The sequence below is a fragment of the Agrilus planipennis genome, unplaced genomic scaffold (genome assembly GCF_000699045.2).
Source record: "Agrilus planipennis isolate EAB-ADULT unplaced genomic scaffold, Apla_2.0 scaffold61, whole genome shotgun sequence".
Taxonomy (NCBI): Eukaryota; Metazoa; Arthropoda; class Insecta; order Coleoptera; family Buprestidae; genus Agrilus; species Agrilus planipennis.
Window position 1 is genome coordinate 547,378 of NW_020438922.1, and position 14,427 is coordinate 561,804.

The 14,427-nt window shown below is 29.4% G+C and overlaps 6 protein-coding genes and 1 long non-coding RNA gene across 11 annotated transcripts in view; 3 read left to right on the forward strand and 4 right to left on the reverse strand.

Moving 5' to 3' along the window:
• The window catches only part of LOC108732723 (haloacid dehalogenase-like hydrolase domain-containing protein 2), a 3,223-nt gene extending 1,951 nt beyond the window's left edge, over positions 1-1,272 (reverse strand). The window contains exons 1-4 of one of the 2 annotated variants that reach the window (XM_025973859.1): positions 1,091-1,271; positions 710-1,012; positions 436-646; positions 32-246 (exon numbers count right to left, since the gene is read on the reverse strand). In XM_025973859.1, coding sequence (XP_025829644.1) covers positions 76-246; positions 436-646; positions 710-1,012; positions 1,091-1,176 — 771 coding nt within the window. In that variant the 5' untranslated portion in view covers positions 1,177-1,271 and the 3' untranslated portion in view covers positions 32-75. Of the gene's footprint in view, positions 1-31; positions 247-435; positions 647-709; positions 1,013-1,090 lie in introns of those variants that run through there. The other variant, XM_025973860.1, reaches the window with a different exon arrangement.
• A 231-nt stretch (positions 1,273-1,503) lies between these two features.
• Positions 1,504-3,724, reverse strand: LOC108732750 (ubiquitin carboxyl-terminal hydrolase isozyme L3). Of its 3 annotated transcripts, none has more exons than XM_018463702.1 (7): positions 3,562-3,724; positions 3,480-3,491; positions 3,295-3,423; positions 3,096-3,241; positions 2,893-3,037; positions 1,859-1,990; positions 1,504-1,809 (listed from the first exon to the last, which is right to left on the reverse strand). In XM_018463702.1, exons 1-7 carry the CDS (start codon positions 3,592-3,594, stop codon positions 1,720-1,722), a joined length of 687 nt encoding a protein of 228 aa, XP_018319204.1. In that variant the 5' UTR covers positions 3,595-3,724; the 3' UTR covers positions 1,504-1,719. The 3 variants fall into 3 exon arrangements, 2 of the variants coding, with proteins under 2 accessions (XP_018319204.1, XP_018319205.1); XM_018463703.2 differs by having other exon boundaries at positions 3,480-3,509; positions 3,562-3,721; XR_003230995.1 differs by lacking the exon at positions 1,504-1,809 and adding an exon at positions 2,430-2,802 and having other exon boundaries at positions 1,901-1,990.
• Positions 3,725-3,973: 249 nt separating this feature from the next.
• LOC108732752 (cap-specific mRNA (nucleoside-2'-O-)-methyltransferase 1) lies at positions 3,974-6,481 on the forward strand. Its single transcript, XM_025973851.1, has 11 exons — positions 3,974-4,168; positions 4,220-4,387; positions 4,448-4,609; positions 4,712-4,974; positions 5,084-5,267; positions 5,327-5,564; positions 5,616-5,806; positions 5,878-6,000; positions 6,080-6,302; positions 6,355-6,385; positions 6,434-6,481. Exons 4-11 carry the CDS (start codon positions 4,846-4,848, stop codon positions 6,479-6,481), a joined length of 1,167 nt encoding a protein of 388 aa, XP_025829636.1. The 5' UTR covers positions 3,974-4,168; positions 4,220-4,387; positions 4,448-4,609; positions 4,712-4,845.
• Positions 6,482-6,792: 311 nt separating this feature from the next.
• Positions 6,793-9,805, reverse strand: LOC108732749 (protein NRDE2 homolog). The gene is made up of 4 exons (XM_018463701.1): positions 9,300-9,805; positions 8,942-9,141; positions 8,642-8,846; positions 6,793-8,586 (listed from the first exon to the last, which is right to left on the reverse strand). The coding sequence occupies exons 1-4, from the start codon at positions 9,355-9,357 to the stop codon at positions 7,583-7,585; spliced, it is 1,467 nt and encodes a 488-aa protein (XP_018319203.1). The 5' UTR covers positions 9,358-9,805; the 3' UTR covers positions 6,793-7,582.
• A 102-nt stretch (positions 9,806-9,907) lies between these two features.
• LOC108732751 (probable H/ACA ribonucleoprotein complex subunit 1) lies at positions 9,908-10,812 on the forward strand. The gene is made up of 2 exons (XM_018463706.2): positions 9,908-10,360; positions 10,425-10,812. Exons 1-2 carry the CDS (start codon positions 10,025-10,027, stop codon positions 10,662-10,664), a joined length of 576 nt encoding a protein of 191 aa, XP_018319208.1. The 5' UTR covers positions 9,908-10,024; the 3' UTR covers positions 10,665-10,812.
• The window catches only part of LOC108732724 (la-related protein 7), a 10,574-nt gene continuing 6,860 nt past the window's right edge, over positions 10,714-14,427 (reverse strand). The window contains exons 1-5 of one of the 2 annotated variants that reach the window (XM_025973857.1): positions 12,510-12,818; positions 11,782-12,445; positions 11,357-11,606; positions 10,973-11,230; positions 10,714-10,918 (exon numbers count right to left, since the gene is read on the reverse strand). In XM_025973857.1, the coding sequence (XP_025829642.1) occupies positions 10,859-10,918; positions 10,973-11,230; positions 11,357-11,606; positions 11,782-12,445; positions 12,510-12,660 (1,383 nt within the window). In that variant the 5' untranslated portion in view covers positions 12,661-12,818 and the 3' untranslated portion in view covers positions 10,714-10,858. Of the gene's footprint in view, positions 10,919-10,972; positions 11,231-11,356; positions 11,607-11,781; positions 12,446-12,509; positions 12,819-14,427 lie in introns of those variants that run through there. The other variant, XM_025973858.1, reaches the window with a different exon arrangement.
• Positions 13,122-14,286, forward strand: LOC112904260. The gene is made up of 2 exons (XR_003230996.1): positions 13,122-13,769; positions 13,936-14,286. It is a non-coding gene; the product is annotated as an uncharacterized LOC112904260 (long non-coding RNA).

A 14,427-nucleotide genomic window follows, 5' to 3' on the forward strand; every position in this document is an offset into this window, starting at 1 on the left:
ATTTATACTAGATTTATTAATAATTTATGTACACAACGTTTTTTTAAAAATACAAATAACTAATTTTTATACTCTCTATTCCTTTATATTTTTTAAAATTGTTTCCACAGCTTCAACAAAACTGGAAGCAACTGCTGTAGGTGGGGGAGTTATTTTATTTTCGTCACCTTTCTGATATTTACCTGTTTGAACTAAAATTCCCTGCAAACCCGCTTTTAAAGCACCCTCAACATCATCAGTTACATCCTTAAAAAATTAATTTTTGTTTTTGTAAACTAGTCACAAGTTTGTTTCATTGTTGTATTCACCAATACATAATTGAAAGTACAGTGAATCATTTTAAAGCTTCATTAATTAGAGATTAGTTGTTTTAAGAATCAAAAGAAAATTTTATGGATAATCTTACAACTAATAAAGAAAAAAAAAAGAACTTACGTCACCAATCATAACAGCTTCTTGAGGTGATATATCTCCAAGAGCTGATAAGAAGAAACTTGTATTTGGCTTTCCTACAACTTCAGCTTTACATTGGGCAGAATATTCTAAACCTTTAACAAAACATCCAGGACCCAAGGCAAGTCCATCCTTCCGTTTGTAATATTTTCCAGCATGGATTGCAATTAATTGTGCACCATTTAATAAACACCTGCAAATGAAATTAAAATAATGTTCCAGTGAAACAATAACAAACGTTACTTCGAGAACATACCTAAATGCACTATTTAATTTGTCATAATGAAATTCAGTAGGTGCCAATCCTACAACGACTGCATTTGGTTGGTCTTCAAGTGTATAATTCATGTTTTGAAAGTCTTCATGAGCTTCAGGGGCAATTAAAAGAAGAGGCTTCAAATTACGTTTCAATATAAGAGCTTTTGCAGCCTGTAAGGAACTGTGAATTTCATCAGGAAGTAATTCGAAACCCAATTTTGTAAGGCGTTCATGAAGAATTCTTTGACACTCCTTTGTTGTATTTGTAACGAATTTTATTAGAACATTTGTTTTTCTTAACCTTATAAAATGTTACATAGTAAATGTTTTTAATACATAAATTCCTATGACACTACTATTACGTTATATTATTACTTACCTATTCAATGCATTAACAGCTCCAGGAATAGCTGTGTCGTCGATGTGCAGTGTGCCACTTAAGTCAATTAATACTGCACGAATCATTTTTTTATTGTTCTTATTATCTAAATAAATTTAATTATAATAAACATAAAGTGATAAAAGATTATCATTTAAAAATGATTAGGTTATGTTATCATAGATCAACTATTTTGAAGTTAGGTTATGACAGAACGAGTCTTTGCACTTAATTTACATTTAGCCAATTTAAAAAACGAATACGACATACAGGGTGATGAATATTAAATTGGTTAAAATTTTTTTGATTGATAATAATGTAAATCGAACTATTCAGTACAACAGGTCGGATAGTGCTCTAACGGTACTAACTTAAGCAATGACAGCTTTGGAAGTTAAAATAAAAGTGAAATGTATTTCAATATGCTCTATATTTAATAAGTATACAAATAATTTTTTATAGTTCAATTTGGCTTTAGTATGCACTCTAATTGGTACAAATATACGCGATATTTATTTTGGAAAGGCGTGCGAGTCTTGTATAGCGATGTTCATTTAAATCCATTGAAGCTCATTTAATCATATTTTTTAAGCTTCAATACAAAAATTATGTAAAAATCAGATCTGTTTTTATTTTTCTGATGCAGCTAGGGCCATGACCGTAAAACTGACCTCATTGGGTTCCCTTTCTATGTATTCTTTACAAATTTTTGCTGCATCCTACAAATAATGATCAATAATATCGATAGAAAATTCAAGAACCTAATACCTCTAGTAATTTTTCTGGGGAGGATGGACCACGATTGATAGGAAAATCTCTTCTTCCATCCAATTCATATAAGCTTCCGTCTTTACAAACAAATGCAACGAAATGGTGATATACCCGCATATTTGGACTCACCTAAATAATAATAATTATTGTAACACTGCTTAAAATTGCTACACATTTGATTTGAAACATTTCAGTGAGCCAAGGGGGGGGGGGACTAGAGAAACATAGTCTTCAGTATGTGTTTGACTAACTGATGCGATGTAATATATTAATGTTTGGTTGAGAAATACTGCTTTGTTTATTTTGTTTTTGTATGGTGCGTCCGCTAAGCACTAAAGCGGTGCGCATCCAATCTGACGCATAGGCACGATTTTGTTTACGTTTTGTATTGAAACAGTCGAAAATACAGAAACTGATGCGCAGTCGCTCATCGCGCAGCGAACGTAACCGTTTTCTATCCTTCAGTGATGATACTTTTTAGACTTGTTCGCTTCAGGATAAGTTATTGTTCCAATTCCAGTCTTCTTAATTGCATGTCAGAATTAAACAGAAACCCTACTAAACTTACTGAATGAAAATTTTACAAGGCGGAAAACCATAATTTGTTTCACTTTAGACTTGTTTTCAGATTATCCATTCAGCCAAATGATGTGATTCTTAACTCAAATATGTTATGGTAAGAGTGTGTTAATTGCACATTCGCCAGAAAATGTGTACTTTCACACTGTTTGGTTGGTAACATATGCAAATAGACGTTAGCCTTAGAAGGTTACCTTGATTTTAACTTTAATCAGGGAAACCATACCAAATACAACCCAAACTTCAAAATTACAGCACTGTACTCATTACATTGGACACAAGTAATGATTAACAATAATCTCCTCATATGTACCAAATAAGCATATAAAAGTGCACATTTTCTTGCAAATGTACAGTTTAAACTACAACAATAAGAAAAAGATTCATAGTTAGGACACCCTGTACAAGCAATTAATGCAATTTATTATACAATTTCATCTCAAACAAGTTACCTCTGTTTGTCCTTCTTTAGCTAAGGAATCAGCAATTTCACTTATACCACCACCTGTATTTGTTAATAGTGTTCCTCTTTCATCTGGTGTCATATTTATACTAGATTCTAAAGTACTTTTAAACAATCCATCTGAAATATTTATTCTACAAGAAAACAATAAAAAAAAAGTAAAACTTCTAATTATTCAGTAAAAAGACATACTTGTCCAGATTATTTGCAATACTATGAATAAGTGCAACTGTTCCACAGGCATTGGAAACAAACTGTTTCATAAAATATACAGTTGGAGAAATTGTTTGGCCTTTTTGTTTTATTTGTTCACATTCTTCTTTGGCAAATTCTTCAAACTAAAACAATTCATATATGAAATACATTTACAAAAGTATAAGTATCATTTTACTTTATCGTTGCAAGGAAACAGAAGCATCACAGCTAAAACGGGGCGCGGAACCCACTGCAATGTTTCACCATCTAACCCATACACGTCAACAAAACTCCATTTATCTTCAACCCCCAGAGTTTGCATGAACTATTATGGACCTTTTTAGTTTACTTGTTTGAAAATAATGATAACGCATAACTTACCTTGTTCATAACCTAAAAGTTTAACAATGTCTATGACTAATGTAAAAATTACAATAAATATTTTATTTCTATATGTACTTACATCTGGATTTGATTCCAATGGTAACCAAGCCATGATGTACTCTTTAAATTACTTGAAAAAAACAAATCAACTTTATGATAAATGTAATGTCGTTTATAAATTTTACCGGTAATTTACACAAGGGCAGTGCCAAAAAACAACAACATAAAAAACCATAGATAAAAGATTATAGTGTATTGATAAGAAACATAGATAAATAAGAAATAAGTAGCATAGATTAGCAACATAGATAATAGATTAGCAATTACACGACAGAGAAGAGAACCGGATGTAAACAAACATAAATTAAGAAAAAATAAATAAAGTATTATAACAAAGCTTTTCAAAAACAGTTTTATTATTAAACAAATCAAAACTACAAGTGTATGGAAAATGTTGAGATAAATTATTNATGGTTAGTAAAAGTGTAAAAGACTGTTTAAGAAATTACTTGTTGTTAAAGGTTCTATTGTAGGATAGGATGGAATTTATACCGAGTTCTGCATTTCAGAAAAATACAGAGGATTGTTTACAAGTTGTTGAGACAACAAATTTAGAGAATTATGGACTAGATTATGAGTTCCAAACACCAGCAAATTGTACTACAGAGTGGAATTTTAATTGCGAAGTAGATGTTTTAAATATTTTCTTGCTATTATTTTGAATCTGCTAATTACAGGAAATCACTATTGAACAGAAAATAAATTGGCTACCTAAAAGTACCAGTTATTCATTAGATGTCTCACAGTTAAATAAATGGATTGTCAAGGGACCTAAAATCACCATGATAGAATGTGAAAATAATTTTTGTGATAATACTGTTTTAAAGGAAATTTTAATTGCTAAGGTAAATGAAAATTAAACAGATATTATTAGTTATAGATATAAACATTGTACTTATTTTAAGAATATTTTTAATGTATTAAAAGTACAAGACATATACAGAGCGAGAGCTAAGGCAAATCCTTTTGAAACTATAAAATCAGCATTTTTTATGAACAGAGCAGCTTTAAAGATGGCAAATATTGATTCATCATCAGACTTTATGTTTACAGAGATAGCATCTGATGTAAGTCTCAATGCATCTATCTGTTGCTTAAACATTTTTAAATGAAAATGTATGTTTCCAAGGAACACCATAAAAGGCATAGAGGTCCCTTCTATTTTGCAGATGTTTGTGCTGGCCCAGGAGGATTTACCGAATATATTTTATGGAGAAAAGGTTGGTTGTTCAAAGGTTTTGGTTTTACCTTAAAAGGTGAAAGTGATTTTAATTTATACAAGTCCATCTGTTGCTCTCCTGTAATGTTTAATGCATTGTATGGGTCAAGAGGTGATGGAAATATTTATTATTTGGAAAATATCCTTCACTTTAAGCAATATATTTTGCACGAAACCAAAGGTGAAGGTGTACATTTTATGATGGCAGATGGTGTAAGTAAAGTATAAATATGTGTGTTTATTATTATCATCAATTTGTAATTAATATTTTTTAAATGTATGTCAACAGTTTGTTAGTAATATCAAATAATGTTTGTTGAAGGGATTTTCAGTAGAAGGATATGAAAATCTTCAAGAGATTTTGTCAAAGCAGCTGTACATTTGCCAGTGTCTTATGGCTCTTGAAATTATCAGGTCATATGGACATTTTGTCACAAAACTATTTGATACATACTCCCTTTTTTCTGTTGGGATTATATTTTTAATGTCCCAATGTTTTGAAAGTGGTAATTACCATTGTCATAAATTCAAGGAGCAATAAACACTTATTAGATTATTATTTTAGTGGCAATTTTTAAACCAAATGCTTCAAGACCTGCAAATTCAGAACGTTACTTAATTTGTCGAAATCTCATTGTGAGCAATGAGTTGGTGAAGATTAGAGCGTATTTTAGGGAGATAGTTCAAGAACTATTGCATTTAAAAAGCAACAACATAGATCAGGATGTTAATCAAATTGTTCCATTAGAAGTTATTATGGCAGATCAAAAGTTTTTTAATTATATTTTTGATACAAACAGTAGGCAAGTAGAATTTTAAGTGTTTTAAATAAATATATATTGATGTGCTTTTAGACTGGGGAAGAGGCAATTAATTGCTTTGAATAAAATAACTGCATTTTGTTATAATCCTTTACTAATTGAACCAAGACAAGCAGAATATCGAGAAAAGTGTTTGAAATATTGGAAAATTCCTGATTATATGAAAGTGAAACCATCTGATTTAGATATTGATAATTTACTACTTGAAACAATTTCTGAGCCAAGTAAAGTTTGTTCTTATGATTTGAAATTAAATTCTTTTTAATTTATGTTAACAAAATATTCTAATTTTCAGAATTACTAGCTATTCAGTCTCGAGAAAATTTATCTTTAAAGCAACTAAAAATTATTTTAGATGATCTGAAAAAGTGGCATTATGTTTTTCTTAGTTCTAACAGAAATTGCCATTTTTATGCAGGTAAATAACGTTCTTTTTACTTTACAAATTAGTTGCATTTTTAAAATTGAATCTTTTTGAAATATATAAAAAATTGTAGCTATAAGCGATGATAAAGTTTACCGATTAATTAAAAATAAATGGGCCAGAATAAAAACTGTCTATTTGGTTAAAGGAACAATTTTATATGGTGAAATGGTAAATGAAAATATAATTTTTGAAGGCGAAAACGAATCAAATATAAACTGTAGGCAAAGTTTACATGTAATTGATGCCTTAAGATTAGGAGATACTATTTTAGAGAATGTAAACTTTAGGGAAAGGTAAATATTATGCTCCTTTGTTTTTGATTGTTCTTTAATAAAAATATTTAAGGTCGAAATTAATTAAAATCTACTGTNTCAAAGTAAGTTTACAAAAAAATTAGTATGTTAAATGAATTTTTGTTTTTTAGATCAAACATTCTCATCCACTCATATGTTTCGAATTCAGATATTTGTAAATGGTAATGATAAGTCACAGTTTCTTAACTTATAATTTAACTGTTCTAGGACTGAATAGTTTTAAAGAAAATTACAATATTCAATCAGTTTTACTCCTCAAAACGGATCAAAGTAAGTTTACAAAAAAATTAGTATGTTAAATGAATTTTTGTTTTTTAGATCAAACATTCTCATCCACTCATATGTTTCGAATTCAGATATTTGTAAATGGTAATGATAAGTCACAATTGTCTCTAGACGATCTTTTGTCTTTATTGCTCTATAATTAATGTTTTATGTACATTTAAATCCTTGTAAAACTAAACACAAATTATTCTTTTTGTTTTTTATTATCCCCCAAACAATGATACAATTAAATGTATAAGAACTTACGAAATACAAACTTTCTTAGTTGTTGAAGGCCACAATATTTTTTTATATTATGTAAAATAACATAATTTTAATTTTTTTAATGGCACTCAGTTCCAGTGATTCCCTTAATAGTGTAATAATTCTTAACAAGTAATAAAAAAAAACACATAGTATAACCATATCACATCCATTTAAATTTTTTGTTACATGAAATATTTTTTAATAGATGTTTTTAAAGGCCATACTCTTAACCTTTTTTTTCTGTATTTTCCCATTATAATCGATATATTTATTGATACTATTTAAGTTCTAAGAAATGTTTTTCTCATAAATGCATATAAAAATCTGTAATCTAAAAGAATAAAATTGGTTCTTTTATTCACTAAATATAAACCATATCATAACAAGAAAGCTCAAAAAAAGAATGTGATCCTGCATGTTATGATTATTAGTAATTATTAAAATAAGTGCAAAAACAATAAACGATCAACAAAACTTTGTTAGAAAACTTATCTCTCTTAACTTACTTATTGACCCTAGTTCTTTCTAAATAGTATTTTAAAAATAAGGCAATTCATTTCCATAGTTCCATACAAATACAAAAGTATATTTCAGATAACAAGAAAATAGTAGCCATACAAAAGATGGTGTTCAAAATACCTCGCACATATTGCAGTAACTATTATTTTCGATTTTAATTAATTACCAAAGGTTTGAAAACGATTACAATTATGACAATCGTTTTCATCTTACATTAGTGGACGTCTTCTTGTCTCAAAATATACGAATTCTTTTAATTTTCTAAACTTCTCTAAAACGTGTTTACGACTTCCATCCCTAGGCAACAACGCCTCTAAGGTATTTTGGCACTCAAAAACCAAATTTTCTAAATATCCTGCTTGCAATTCAGCTGGGATAGTTGCAGCAGTTTTACAAACAATATATAGCGACTCCCACATTTCATTGTGGTGTCGCGAATGCTTGTTGTAATCCGCATCAGACTGTAATCTCATGTGAAGCATATAATCAAGGAGTTGCTTACGAAAAACTTCCTTTGAAAAGAAACCTGTGATAACTGATCTTTTAGTAACAAGAAAATCAGCTTGGCATAATTTTGATAGAATGTTTAGTATGATATTAATATAACTTTTTTTAAGTTTTATTTCAAATAAACGTTCAAATTTGTATGCCTGTAATTCAACAAGAATAAGCTGAGGACTCATTCGACTTATTTCAAGTAGTTTATCAAAACTTATGATACTGTCACATTCAGTTTTATTCTTGAAATCGCTTTTGTTGGAACTACTATGGGGCTTTCTGTTCATATTAGAGTTGTTTTTCCTATCACGATGGTGATGTTTTCTACTTTTATCTTTAGATGTTTGATTTTGTTTCATATTCATTGTACTTTCCAGAAAAAATTTTTCTAAACGTTCTAAGGTATCATTACTTGTAGAACCTTGGCGTTCATCACAACTATTTTTAATATTTAAATTCTTGAAATTATCAACATAATTGACTGGATTGGTTTTATTATTGTTTAGTGTATTTGTAATGTTATTATTAATTTTGCTAGTATTTTCTACATCAGTGTTTAGTTTTTTTCTTGTCAAGTCTTCATATATTTTTGTCTTATTTTCTGTATGTGGGAAATCAACAGATGAATATGAATATTTAGATGAATATCCTGTATTATTTGCAGTTCCTGATGTAGATGGTTCATTTCTTGCATTGCTTGGCTCAGCTTGTGATTCTAAATATAAAGCATTAATTAAAATATGCATACAAAATTATTAAAAAATAATTACCTATCTCATACTTCTTTTTAATAATCCAGGTACCAGTTGATCCATACGTACATATTCCAAAGTAATTTATGGGAATATTTTCATAATCAATGAAATTAGCAAATGCTTGTTGTTCATCTTTACGTCCTAATAACAGTTTATTGTTTTTCCATTTAAGCCAAAAATAACGTACTTCATCTTTATGTAGAATGTTTGGCACAAATGTCTGAAATTATACAACTGTTTAAATTGTAAAGTACTACATTTTTTTTTTTGATTGATCGGATCAATTTTTTTTTGATAAGCACAAAGAATATCCACCTTTATTACTGCTGTTTTTTTTTTTTTAATAATTGTTCTCGTATTATATGATGTTCCAATTAATATTTCATATTCTGGATCAATTTGATTTGACGAAAGTGCAATATAAGCATCGTGTGCAGCTTTAATACCAAAAAAACAGCAACCTTCTTGTGGAGCCTCAAAGAAAGTATATTGCAATTGATCTGGGGTTGATATTTCTATAATAATAATTTATTTTATTAAACACTACAATTGTTATTGGCTATTAATTCTACTGTAATGGCAATAGATTTACATGTACATTACATAACTGAATAAAATCTTAAAAGTCTTACAGTTTACAACTGCAATGGATACTGTTAAGATATTATCTTACTTGTTTCATCCACATTGTCTCGTATTACAACAGATGATTTGCTTTCAGATGAGCCCATATTTGTTATATAGCTTTGAAAAATATCTCCTCACTATTACAATAACACAGTTAAGAATAATTTGTTAATACAAATGAATAAAATAAACATAAGATAAATGAACTTTAAATAAACCACTGTTTAAATTAAATAATTGTTATTGACCAATAAAATAAAAAAAACAACAAATCCTAATGATAATCCTTGGGAATCACCACTGATAACCATAGATTATGATTGGATACCTATTGGATATGGATGGCCAGGGAATCACAAAGGTGCTTGACATATGGTGTTTGATTAAAGTTTATAGATTAAAACCATTGATTCTAATAAATTCTATGTTGATCTGCTGTTTTTGTTTTTAAAAAATAATTGGTTTTAGTTTAAATGCTTATATAAGTCTTGTTGGAATGTATGATTTAAGGTTGGAATGGAAATGGTTTTCAAGATTTTTATCGAATGTACCTCAAATTTAACCTTAACAAGTGACTGTAGATAAACATAGATAATAGATACCATAGATAATAGATACACAAAGGGTAATAAATGGTAGATAAAGATGAGATATGTGACCATAGAGATATAACCACATAACCTACTGCAGTTCATGCTGTTTATTCTTCAAAATTAACCTAAAAGTTAGTTACAAATAAATTATTCAAATAAACAAAATAAAAAGGAAGTTATGTCCTTTCGTGGTAGAGGTTTCAATAGAGGAGGTGGACGTGGGTTTGGGAATCGCAATAGTTTTGGTGGAAATAAAGGGAATTTTAATAGAAATTATGAGCAGGGGCCACCAGAAAGAGTCATTCCTCTGGGATTCTTTGCATATCCTTGCCAAGATGATCTAGTTTGTAAAGTTGAATTAGAAGATGTTCCGTTTTTTAATGCACCAATTTATTTAGAAAATAAGGAACAAATCGGTAAAATAGATGAAATATTTGGAAATTTAAGGGATTACTGGGTCTCCATACGATTAGGAGAAAACATGAAGGCATCTAGCTTTAAGAAGAATCAGAAAGTAAGTTAAAATTTATCTGAAAATTAATCGAAGAAAATGTTCGTGGTGATTGATTAAATTTCAGCTTTTTATCGATCCTGCAAAACTTCTTCCATTGCAACGATTTCTACCCAAGCCTCCAGGCAGCGTTCAAAAACGCGGTGGTCGTGGGGGAGGAGGAAGAGGCGGTGGTCCTAGAGGCAGGGGCGGTCGAGGAAGAGGGGGAGGTGGTAGGGGGTTTGGTGGTGGCGGGGGTAGAGGGTTTGGAGGAAGCAGTAGAGGAAGAGGTTTTGGTGGTGGTAATCGTGGGCGTGGAAGATACTGATATTGAAATGAAGTTACAATAAAATTAAGGTTTGCTAAAATAAGTGATTACATGGTAACATGTTTATTGTTTTGTGCTGAACATGCAAAAAATTATAATTTGTATAAGCAGACAGATATTTAATAAAGCACAATGACGTTTTTTTTTACAATTTTTACTTATTTCATACTTTGGTAACAAATTAAAAACGACAGTTAATAACTACGATTCTCCATTTTATTCGTATTACTTAGAAATGAAGAGATGTATGTATACTACAAATTATTCTTCAATTATAAATCATCAAAACGTACGTGCTGTGCCATTACCTTTTCAGCCTTTTTTAAAAGTTTATCTCGGCCTCGTTGCCTTTTTAAATTCTTTGTTCGTTTATTATTTCTGTCAGCCAAAATCTTTTCCCAGTATTTTTTTTCTTCAATCTCTTTTAATATCAAACAATCCCCTTCAAAACCTGAAGCACAGAACTGTTTGGCATGTTCTGGTTCGGAAAATCGAACGAATATTTCTTCATTTTCACTAGACATATCAACATATACAACTTCAGGACAATGATTCTTTATTTCATTCTGCAAAAAACTTACAGAAAAAAATTATATAGAATATGAATACAAAATTAAATTTCGCGTGCTATATTTCTCTGAAAGGGTTCAATAGCTTCTTGAGAAATAAATGATGTATTTACGGTAAAATACCTTTAACATTTTGCCTGATTGATAAGGCTCCGGTAAAATTACTTTAACTATAAGACCTTCTTTAAATTCAATAGTAGATGCATCTTTTGAATTAGGCTTTATTGCTTCTTCTTTTGTTACATTAGTTAATTGATTACAATTTTTATTTTCTCTTTTATTAAAACGCTGTTTAGACAAATAGTTTTTTAGTTCCTTCATTTTCTTTCTCTGTAAATTTAAATAAATGCTTCTCATCTTTTTCCATTCCTTCCTAAAATAATTACACATTCAAAATATTTAAGAGACTAATGAAATCTATCTTTAAAAATTATAACTGCCAAAAATGTGAAAACCTATGGAATAGCTATTCTAAGGTTGAAAATAAGGACCATCAAATACAAATTTCTAGATGAATTAAATTGCTGAATCGGTATAATAGTACTTACTTTGTAAGGATTTGTAGACCAAGTTCTTCAATGTTATTCTTGTTTTTGCCTTTCTTTTTTTTCTTTTTAACAATTTCTTTTTCTGGAGTCGTATTATCTACAACTGATTGTACACTGCTCTCCAATTTTAATTTTTTATTTGATGTTATGTCATTATCGCTGTGGGCACGTTTTAGTGAAGTAGAATCCAGATCTGTGTTATTACCATCATTTTCAGTCTTATTAGTTACTTTTTCATCACCTTCATAGGTAATGATACTACACAAATTCTGCGGTTCCATATTTGATGGTATTTTGCAACCTATTTTCTCAAAAAAGTTTACAGTATTTTCAACCCCTTTAGGGTCTTCAAACTCAATAAATGCAAAACCCTTGACCATGCCATTGTTTTTATATTTCGGTATTGATACATAAGTTACTTTACCAAATTCAGAGAATAATGATGTTAACCATTCATGTGTAGCATCAGAATTTAGCCTTTCTACATATATGGTACATTCATCTACATTTTCCTTTGGTACAAAAGGAGTTTTCCTACATATTTTAGTTTTGTCTTCGGATAGTTCTAATATTTCCGATTTACTTACTGCTTTCTGAATATCCACTACATTTTCAGTTAATTTTCGAATCTTGTTAAACTTTAAGAATACTTGTAGGTCAACAACTAAAATTTATTTATTAGATTAAAGAAAAAATAGACTGTAGGGATATTTAATTAATATACTTACAGGCATCTTGCATTACCAATTCGGACAAAAACCGATCTTTTGATAAATTAGAATCACTAAAATAGAACTCCATTAATTGCAATATGTTTTTGTAAAGTTGCTTTTTACGATGGCGACTTTTCTTCGGCGGATTTTCCTCCTTTTGTTCCATTAGTAATAATTTAAGTGTTTATAAATCACAACTTATACCTTAAATACGAAATGCACTAAACATTAAAAACTATTGTTATTATGAAAAGCAATAAAAATACGATGAAAACATCTAAAATATGATCATAAATTCGAAAATATGAAAAGCTAGGTTAATGTCCATAAGTTAATGTCGTTAAATTATATAATCTATGGTTTGAGCAAACGATTAGTTGGTGTCAAACGAAACGACCAGCAACGGTTTTAAGATTTTTTGAATGGACTCAAATTAATGTAATTCTTTGTCTAGGAATAGATTATATTAATGTTTGTATCAATCAAATTTAATCAATAAACAGTAAATGCCAATAAGAAAAGAATACTCATTAATGTATTATCAAAGTACTGGTATTAGTTAGACACATCCTTTGTATAAACATATCATAGATGATATGCAATACATAGAATTTAACCACACTTTTTTTAGGCAGTATATGGTAAAAATTAAGTATTAATAGCCGGTAATATTATCCTTTCTTTGAAATTTAAAGTGAAAATACATTTTGTATGTTATCAAATTTAGTTACGAAAATTGCAGAAAAGGATTGCAGTTCTCCAAATATTAATTCAAATAGTGTACACTCTACACTATTGTCTTTTTTCAAATAAGTTTATAAAATGGAACAAGTGGAAATACCAGATCAAGAGCCATCTCAGGAAAAGCGTAAGCGAATGTCGTCTGCTTTAGAAATTGATTGCCCAGGCGATTTGAGAGAATGTCTTCGAAATGCTTCTAATGATGGTTATCATTTTATAATTATAAATGCTGTACATCCTAGATATTCTCGTGATTTGCTCTCCAAAAATGCTCCCCATGTTATTAGCAGAACTGATAGAATTTTAACTGGAACAGATTGGAATAGACTTATTGTAGGAAAATTAACCAGTATTAATGTTGATAGTGAAACAAATCATGTTAGAAATTACAGTAAAGCAATTTTGAATCAAGAGCTTGGTTTTGCTAGTCACTTGGGCTTACCAGCAGTTATAATAAGATTACATCAGAGAAATAATACAAATTTAGCTGGCATTTTAATGGAAAAATTGGCTGGTTCCAATGTCAATTTCCAGGTAAATGATATTTTGATTTTTGAAGTTAAACTAAAATATATATAAATAAAGATCCAGTAAAAGATTCACTTAATTTAAAGATTGATTGATAACCAATGATAAATGAAAATAAATGCAAATAGAATTCAAGAATTAATAGATGCATAATTATTTGTTGTACATTTAGGTGTGGATTCAGTTACCAATGATTCATCCTACTTGTTTTTCACCTATATGTTCAAAAAGTGAAGAAGAAGACGTATGGGAATGGTGGAATGATTTAAGAACTTTATGTCATTATGATAAACGTTTAGGTTTAATGTTGGAACTGCCTGATTCACAACATATTCCATCAGAATTGGAAATTAAACGTTGGATGGGAGAACCAGTTAAAGTTTTACAAATAAAAACTTCTTTATTTTTAACTAATCATTACAATCAACCAGTTTTATCAAGGAATCATCAGGAGATCATTAGTAAAATGTTGAATTTAGATGTACAGTATGTGATAAAGGGGCCCAAACTACATGGTAAAACGTACAAACCTTATTGTGCATATATAAATTACTTAGGAAAAAAACTTTTTAAAAACGATGCCGTCACAGAATTTGTACAGGGGTGAGTATAATTCATCCTTAAGTGGCCCTTACAAAAGGGTATTTGCTTTGTAATTTTCTTT